This window comes from Corvus cornix, chromosome 6 (genome assembly GCF_000738735.6).
Source record: "Corvus cornix cornix isolate S_Up_H32 chromosome 6, ASM73873v5, whole genome shotgun sequence".
NCBI lineage: Eukaryota > Metazoa > Chordata > Aves > Passeriformes > Corvidae > Corvus > Corvus cornix.
Genome location: NC_046336.1, coordinates 401,608 through 410,926, shown reverse-complemented (window position 1 = coordinate 410,926; position 9,319 = coordinate 401,608). Strand labels below are relative to the sequence as shown.

Here is a 9,319-nt window from a genome sequence, read left to right as displayed (position 1 = left end):
TTTCATTTGGAAATGTGTGTGACAACACCAAACACTGAAAGAACCACCTTAAACATATGGAGGTTTCATTTTGCCTCGGCTGTTAGAGGCACTCGGGTAAGTTTCACTTGGAAATGTGTGTGACAATACTGCAAAGGCAGACAGAGATTAAAGACCCACAGAAACTGATGACAGCCCTGAGGCTGCCGTGAGAACCCCTGTGGGATGCCTGGTAGGAAACACAGCAGTATAATGGCAGAGCTAAGCTCTACTGAATGACACGGTTAGTCACAGTCTCAGAGGCCTTATGTGAGGCTCCAGAAAATGCAAGAACAGACATATCACTGCCCCTGACCCACAGTTTGGCTCCAGATCCCACTGTGGGCAAACCACTGTGCCAGTAACCTCCCAGTGCTCATACAGTGACTGCTTGGCTGGAAATACGTTTTGAAGGATGAAAAAACACTTACCTCATCCCCCTCACTCACATTAGCTGCTTGTGAAGTCTCCAGAGCATCCACGTGCCTTGGATTGTCTGTGTCCAATGACGGCAGCCACGGTGCGCCAGAGCTGGGCAGTAAGAAATGCCTCAGGATGCAGCTCCATTGGTAAGTGAGCAATTGTGTGGCACAAGTAAAATCATCCCCACCCCTGACCAGCAATGGGCTTTTGGCAATTTCTCTGCAACTGCCTGGACTTGAGAGTGACTAACATGTCTCATGGTTACTGTGTAAACACCACACACACCCAGGTACGAGGGGACAAGGCAGTGTGTGGCTCTAGCTGCGTTATCCTGAAACACTCGGAAGGGAAAAATGGGGAAGGTGATATTAACTGTCCCTGTTGTGCATCAAATCTTTACTGAAAGGGTGGCAGGGGCTGCCCAGGGAGGTTTGGAGTCCCCATCCCTGGAGGTGTCCAGTGAAGGTCTGGACATGACACTCAGTGCTCTGGGCTGGGGACAAGGTGGAGATTGGGCACAGACTGGACTCGATGGTCTTGGAGGTCTTTTTCAGCCTCAGTGATTCTGTTACTCTATGAAATACAGCTGACATAGCTGATGATGATTATCAGCATGTACTTTTCTTATTGCTCGAGAGACTTTGGACACAGGCCCTTTATCAAGCTCTGTGTTGCTAAAGGAAGCCACCCTATTGAGCTGATGCCAGCAACACCTGGCTGAGAGCCCCTGGGTTATTGCTGGGTATCTGGGTCTGTCTCTCACATTAATATGCAGATGCTCACAGGCTGTCCAGGCACCACCTTCCCGGGATTATGTTCCGGTTCTCACCGAGTGCTCTGTGATACTTTATACAGGAAGCTGGACTCCTGAGATACTGCAGAAGTGCTGCAGAAGCAGTGCAGCTGCCTCCTGTTACAGGAGGGGATTTGTGAGTCCTCAGTTTTATTCCCACATGTACCAGTCCTATTCTTTAGGATCCCTTTACCTGTGGACTTTGTCACTGCATGGTGGCAAACACTGACACAGCTGCCCAGGGCAGTGAAGGTGCAAACTTCACCATTTGCCCTTTCCCTGTTTGCAGTGGAATAGTGCTGCTCCCCCAGCCTCACCTCACTGCAGGAGCTGCTTGAGGCATCCACTGCCAAAGAACAGCAGCAGCAGCAGCATCTCACTTCTGTAGCCTCGAGCAGCTGGAAGAAATAGAGCCTCACTGAAGACACCAGCCTGTGAGGTCCTTTCTGCCCTGATTTACTCCTGTACACTCAGCATAACGTAAATCACATCCTACCCACTGCAAAAGCCACAGAATCACAGAATGGTCAGAAGGGACCACCCCCCTGCCATGGGCAGGGGCACCTTCACCCGGTTGTTCAGTGTTCCACCCAATCTAGCCTTGAACATTTCCAGGTATGGGGCAGCCACAACCTCTTTGGACAACCTGTTCCAGTGCCTCACCACCCTCAAAGTGTACACTCTCCCTCCTGTCCACCCTGGCTGTAAGCACAGGACAGCAACATCCAAACAGTTTCAGGCACACTGGGAAACATTGTGGTGCAGCTGGAAATTGTTTTTGAATAACAAATTCAGTAGCTATATTTTATTTATTTGTTTTAAAGCAGTGTTTTCAGTGCATAGCATGGACTGCCAATGGATTCAGTGCTTGTTGGGGTAAGGGACACCCACTCCAGGAAATACAAGGAAATACATCTCTGTCATAGACCTGATCAAATGGCAGCACCTTAAAAGAGAATTTTAAATAAAAGAAATGGCATTTGTAACGATTATAGAAAACAGTCCATGTCTGTCCAAAGTTACATTTGTCCTTGTTGCCTCCCTCATGGCTTGGAGTGTGAGCAGATGCTGCTGGTCTCTGCCACCCTCCAGAGACAAAACAGGCAGCACCTGTGTGCTAGGCTGTGAACAGCTCCGATGTGTATCACCTGTAATTTCAGTGTTAAACTGATCAGTTGCAGCTGCCCAGAATCACAGCAAAAGGCTTTAAATACAAGTGGCATTGAGATGGGAGTTTCACCCTGAGGGAAAAATCTCAACAGCTCATAGGGCCAATCCCTAGCGATACTTAAAGATATTTAGGCTCCATATCTAAGCAAAACCTGCAGACCCTGGGCTCTGCTCTGCTGACTCCAGTGCCTCAGGGAGCCCCCTGCCCCCTAGGGCCCTCACAGTATTACTGTGTTCACATCCAAACATCCAAGGTCTAAAAAATTGGTAGGAAAACCTCAGCTTAAGTTACTGCACAGCTCTTCCCTCTTGAGATGTTTGTGGCTTGAAATGGGCTCTCCACAAAACTGCCCATGTTATGGACCCAGGTAAGCACTTACACCCACAAATAATTTTAACATTTATGACCGACTTAAGGATTTTGAGTCTTGGAGGCTTTGTTCCTGAGAGCCCAAGTCTGCAAGCCCAAAATTCAGCAGTACAAGTGAAGATAGTGAGAAGCCAGTGCTCTCAGTTGGAAAGCTCCTTTACTGACCTGTAAAGGAGGTAGAGGGATGGTCAGTGCTCACCTGGATGGATTTCAGGCACTGCAGGTCCTATGCTTCCCAGAGAGCTGTCCTGGACAGTTATCACAGGAGCTACAGACCATGAAGTTTCCTTTTTATGCAGAAAATATCTCATAATGGACAGCAATAAGTTTCTGCTGAGAAATATAGCTGAAGCTGTGTCCAGTTCAGAAATGGTTCAGAAGAATTTCAAATGACTTGAACCTAAATGAAGGACCTGTAGCAGCTGTGAGAGCTGCAGGACTCAGCCTGACACTTGTACCTGACATTGGCGACCTGTGGTCCGAGGCACAGAATAGACACTGAGCACCTTATTGGAGGTTTTCTACTCTGGTTTCTGTGGCACCAGCAACAAAGTCAATGGAGGGAGCAGATACTAGAGCGGCCCTTCCTACCTCCCAAAGTGTAAAACAAAAAAATGACAGTGAAAGCACTGTGACCATTTCCTTCATCTGTGTTTTGCAGCCTGGAAAGTACAAAATGGCCCATTTAACCAGTTGCTGGGAGGTCTCACAAATCTCACTAAGATCCCTCTCAGGGGGAGAGCAGAATCCATCCTTCAGGGTCAGAAAAGAGCTTTCAGACAGTAAAACGCAACATTGCGTTTGAAAAGTTAATCTGATGTAATTTGGGGGTTTTGCTGTTATTCCTGCCCACATAAAAAGCTCCTCATAAAGATCTTTCTAATAAAAGCATAAGCCAATTAGTAGAGCCATAAAGGCAATGATGAAAGTAAGTCACACACGATTATAGAGGGATTACATAACCGGCATGTGAGCACTCCCTCCGTCATCCCTTCGCAAGGGACAGGGAGCTGCAGCTCCAAGCACTGGCCTGGTGCTGCCACGCTCCTGTTTTATTTCAGTAGGAAAAGCAGTGAAAATACTGCAACTTGGGTCAAAAACACAATATCCCAAGCCTACAAGACAACCTTCTGTGGCACCTTTACAAGCGGTGACATTGTTTCCCAAGCTGTGCAATAAAAATCCATGGAGACAGTGATGTTGGGCACTTATCTGACCCTCAGGGTGATTTGAAAAATTCAGCCTCAAGACCATTTTTACCTCATTGTTGCAAAGCTACTTTGTAAAAACTAACCTGATTCTTGAGCTCTCTTGCTCAGTCTTAGCATTCAAGGCAGGCACCAAGACTGGAAATACTCAGACTACACTGTCTGGGTTTTAAGTACTGGAAAACGAGGAGCTGTGACAGGAAACATGAAGCAACCTTAGCCAGTAGTGGTGTTTTCCCCACAGTAATGCACTGATCAGCTCCCACTGCCCTCCAGCTCTGTGTGGGGAGGAAGAGAAATATCTGACCTGCCTCTGACCCTTGAGCCCGTGGGACTCAGTTCAGGGTCATGCTGGGAATGCTGGAGCTGGTGCAGACACAGCTGGAGGCAGCCACAGCTCCTGCTCACTGAACAGATGGGAAGTGTCACTTTCATACTTATTCCTATTTCCCCACCACTGTAGTGTACCATCTCCTCTTGAGAGTTATCCTTTGCAGTATGTGGAGGAAAGCATCAGCTCTACAGCACCCACTGAGGTTTAACATTCATGTGAGGACATGTAAGTCAGCCCTCACCTTTTATGAGCACTTCTACTTACTGCTCGCTTCCATTGCCACAGGGAAACTTCATATTCAAATGGATTTGTCCAATTATTTTTTTCCCACATAGCACAGGTACAGATCTTGCTCATCCAAATTTAGCAGGTACCAAAGTATCAGCATTGCCCAATGCAAACCAGCTCATGTCCCCTCTACCCCTCCCCTCCATCTTCCATCACGTTTGTACTGGATCCTGTAGCAACCCAGAATCCAGCTTCAATCCTTCCTGCCATGGGTCACCGCCAGAGCTGCCCAGGCCACATGTCTGGGCTGGTCCTGTCCCCTTTGCTTCTCTGTGGGGGTGTGGGATGTTCTGTCTGGCCTGTGCTGCCCCACACACAGCCACTGCTCTCAGGTACCATTGCACCTCACTCAGTGCTCAGCGTCCCTTGCTTTTGGAAACAGCTTCCATGATAATCCCTTGCTGGATAAAGCCCTTGGGAACTCACTTGAAAACACTTTATATATGTTGTGATACTTTATGTTCCTGTTTTCTAAGCTTTTATCCACTCCTGTCTCTGCAGGAGGTGTGGGATTCACAGCCATCAGCCCAGGCATTGGTCGGACTTGCTCTACTCGTGTGCAGCCGCAATACTCTCACTCTGTAGAACTTCCTCTACTAAAGCAATTGGCAGAGTCCCTCCACATCGCAGCAGCGATTCCTCGCTGGGTTCTTTACATTCTATTTTCCTGTTCTTGAGCACTGCCAAACTTTTCACCTGGATGCCATATGGCTTGGGATCCCTTTCCAGCTGGGTGTAACCTGACACGGCTACCTCCAGCATACCCTGGTTTTGATGTAATCGCTGCTGGCCGAAAGCTGTAAGACTGTGCCAAAAACACAGCAGCAGCAAAAGTTCCTTCCCCATTTTATTTTCTTTTTCCTTGTGTGTGAATATAACAAGGTACACCAGGACAGTGTTTTGGATCAGCTCATTTTTGACAGCTCTGATGGCTGCATCCACATAAGATCACCTTATCTACAGTGCAACTTTATGCAACAGTTGTCTCAGGAGCTGCACAAAACATTAGACAAGACTTTCCAGAGAAGTCCAGCACTGTTCCGTGTCTCTGCATTGCATCTATCTGTGTGCCACAGGTCACTGGACGTCAGCAAGTATCCCATGGATGAGGCAGAATTCCAGAATTTCAATATATTTTTTATTTAATTGTACATTTAATTTGTACCTTCTGACAAGGAAGGCCGGCGCTCAGGATCTGGCAGAGCTTTTGCCGTTCCGGTCGCATCCCTGCCTGAGAAAGTTCGCCTCAGAGGAGACTTGAGAGGACTGGCCCATCAGCTCAGCGTTCCCCCGCTCTGACCCTCGGCCAGCTCGGGCACGGGCTTTCCGCGCGTCGTGTCCCTTGCTCCGATCAGTGAGACACGGACCGTCACAGGGGATGTTTCACGCAAAGCAGCAGTGACTTATCTGTCATTTCTCACGTTTCTTTAGCAAAGTTACCGAGCAGGTTCCTTCCGCAGCGGGGGTTGCCGTGAGCTGCGGAAGACTCTGGGGCACCCCCAGGCTCTGCACGGACCCCTAGAGCCCAGCCCTCCGCGGGGCTGTTCGCTCCCGGGCCGAGCGCCGGGATGCTTGTCCAGCATCGCCAACCACCTCGTCGTCCCCTTGCGACAGAGCCCTATCGCGATGCTGCGCCGGGCCCTTCCCCGTGCCGGCACCGCTTCCCGCGAGCCTCGCTCGGGCGGTGGCACCGCCGGGGCTACGGCCGCCATCCCCACGGGGGGCCCCCGGGGACACCTCCCGGTTGCCCTGGAGAGCCGGCCCCCCGCGGGAGGCAGCGCCCGCCCCGCCGTGCCTCGTCCCGCGCCCCGGCGCCGGTAGGGCAGCGCCGCCGCTCGCAGGTGGGGGCCCAAGGGCCCCGCGCGGTCTTCGGGGAGCGGCCGCCGCGCCAAGCAGCGCCCGCCCGCGTCCCCCCGCCGCGGGGACAGCCGGGCCGCGGGACAGCGCTGCCGGCTGCGTGTGCGCGCCCCGCCGCGGGTGGCGTTGCCCTTTTAAGAGCGGCGCGAGGCGGCCGTGACGTCGCGCGCGCAGAGCGCTATCCCGGCGCGCCCGCCCGCCCGCACAGCCGGGAGCGGCGGCGGCACCGCGGAGCGCCCGGACCCGCCCCGGCACCGGCCCCGCCGAGCCCCGCACCGCCCCGCCGGCACCGCCGCCCTGCCATGCGCCGCGGCCCGGCGCCAGCCTCCGCCGGCGGGAGCCGTCCCGGCAGCAGCAGCAGCGCGGCGGCGGGCGAGCGCTGAGCCGCGGCCCCGCAGGGCGCGGATGTTCGCGGGCTGCCTGCACCGGGAGCTCTCGCTGCGCTGACGGGGCGGGCCCGGCGCCCCGCTCGCCGCAGCGCCCCGCGCCCGCCCCCGGGCTCCCCGCAGCGCCGCCGCTCCCGGCCGCGCTTCCGCCCGCGCCATGGCGGGGAAGGCGGCCGCGGCCGGCGCCGGGGTGCTCCTGGTCACCGCCAACGTCGGGTCCCTCTTTGACGACGTAAGTACCGCGGGCACCGGGGGGAGCTGGGGGCTTCGCGGGCCGCCGGTCCCGGCGCCGCCCGCCCCCCGCGCTGCCGCCCCGAGCGCGGGTGCCGGTGGCGCAGGGGGGCCCGGCGGCCGTCCCGGCCGTGTCCTGGCGCTTCCCGGGGTGGGACGGCTCTGCTGGAGCGAGGGCTGGGGCGCGGGGCGGCGGCGCAGCCGTGGGAGCGCCAGGAGCGGGGCGACGGGGAACGCCGGTGCCGTGTCCCTGGCCCAAGGTGGTCGCCGTGTAACACCGTCCGCAGTGTCCGGGAGCTTCCTGGGGGAGCGGCGGAGCCCCCCGAAGCGCCCTGCCCGCCTCCGGGCGCTTCTCCCCGGCTGCCGGCACGGTGTGACACGAAAATGCAGCGTAATTTCTGTTCGGCGTAGTGTGTTCGGGCAAACCTCGGGAACGTTTCTTATCGCTGCAAATAAGGCGAGAGCCGCAGCTGGCACAAGCGAGCAGAGGGAGGAACGCTCGGTTCGGTGCGTGAATGAAGGCAGATGTCGATGACTATCGCTGGGCTCCCGCACCCCGGAGACTGACCCCCGAGAGCCGCTGAAACCAGCAGCAAAGCCCCCCTGGGCCCGAGCAATGCCGGCACGTCCCACAGCCCGAGGGGAGCATGTCCAGGGGTTTGCTAGTTACAAAGTAATACGCATCTGGCATGGAATTGGGTCCAGGCTTGTGCTGTGTGTTCTTGCTGTGTCTTACAACGGGCTTTGCTCTAAGCCCAATGCACAGAGCCCCGAAATGCAGTAACCGAGGAGTTTTTTTGTCTGGTCTTCAAAGTCTGCTTTGCTTTTTCATCACTTTAAAGGCTGTTCTGAAGTTCACACTTTGATCGTAACAGCTGTAGTCAAAGGATGCAGTTCATCTTTTCTTCAAGTTAAGTAAACTTCTACAGTTATCACCATAGTTAGTTTTACACTTAAACATGCCACTTTGTATTAAATGAACACTGTGAAAATGCTCATTTCATAGTAATTGTCATGGTTGTGGCCTTGGGCACACACAGCATCTATGTGTGAGTGATGCCGGTGTGTTCAGTGGGGTTCCTGCCTTTTTCCTACTCCATGGCTGGAGCCGAGGGGTGAAGACACCTCTGTGTCACCGAGCTTGCCATCCATATGAGCCCTGCAACTCCAAGTGCTCTTGTGCTTTGATAAGAGCAGGCTCTTCAGAGCACTGTCAGTGCAGGAATCCCTGGCTGTCAGACCCAGCCATTTCCTGGTTGTTCCTGGTTGGTATTTGCGGCTCCGGGCGTTCCTGTAGCGTGCTCCCTGTGCAGCGTTTGCTGTACCGGAGGAAACGCGCTTCAGTTCTAGCGAGCAACTGCCTTGCCATGAAAAATTTAGTTTTCTACAGCAACCAGACCGAGCTCGTTTGGATCAGTTTCACTGCAGGGTGGGAAACTGACAGACTGCTCTGAACATCTGTGGTTGTGGTCCTGGTGTGTGGCTGTTGGAGTTGGGACTGGTGGCTGCCTGGCCAAGCTTCTGGAGTTACATTAGTGCAGTTTGGGTACAGGAAAGGTGACACTAACTGGGTTTGGGGATTTGGCTCTTGAGTTGTGTGTGGGAGCTGTCAGTGGCTGCTTCTGCTTGCTGGGCCCTTCCTATGCAGTCGAGGAATATGTTTCTTTGCTGTGACCTGGAATGATTTCAGTCCTGAACAAGGACTTGCTTTGATAGACTGTGCCAGAGCTGGGCTGGAAAACCACTTCCCATTCCTTTAACTCATGTTTTCTATTTCTGATTTCAGTGGGAAATATATATTTTAATTAAACACTGCACTCTTAGTCAGATGTTGCCTGACCTCGAGGTAGTGTTATGGTGTGTGCTGTCACAAGGCAGTGCAGGAACGCTGAGCAGATGGGATAGCCAGGGCAGGTATCCCGCACTCACACAGTCCTGCTGGCTCTTGTTCTGGGATCCCATCTGCTGTGGGCCAGAGCCCTCTGGAAAACATTCAGGAGCTCCAGGGCAGGCGCCCATGTAGGCGGCTGCTGTTGGCAGGCTGGGTCTGGGCAGGGGGCTCTGGGGATGGGGGGCCCTGCAGGGTGGGACTCCTGCCCCCCTTCCACCAGCAAACCCCTGTGATGGCTCTGCACTGCCCCGTCTCTGTGTGCTCCCAGCAGCCTGAGTGGTGCTGTGTGGCAGCAGCGTGATTTGCACTTCATGTGTATTTTGTGTGAGCACTGTTTGCTTGTGTGTGCA

The 9,319-nt window shown here is 53.9% G+C and overlaps 1 protein-coding gene across 4 annotated transcripts in view; it reads left to right on the top strand.

Moving 5' to 3' along the window:
- The first annotated feature begins 6,961 nt into the window (after positions 1 to 6,961).
- The window catches only part of INPP5A (inositol polyphosphate-5-phosphatase A), a 193,120-nt gene continuing 190,762 nt past the window's right edge, over positions 6,962 to 9,319 (top strand). For 3 of the 4 annotated variants that reach the window (XM_039553867.1, XM_039553866.1, XM_039553870.1), the window contains exon 1: positions 6,963 to 7,079. In XM_039553867.1, coding sequence (XP_039409801.1) covers positions 7,005 to 7,079 — 75 coding nt within the window. In that variant the 5' untranslated portion in view covers positions 6,963 to 7,004. Of the gene's footprint in view, positions 7,080 to 9,319 lie in introns of all 4 variants that reach the window. The other variant, XM_039553869.1, reaches the window with a different exon arrangement.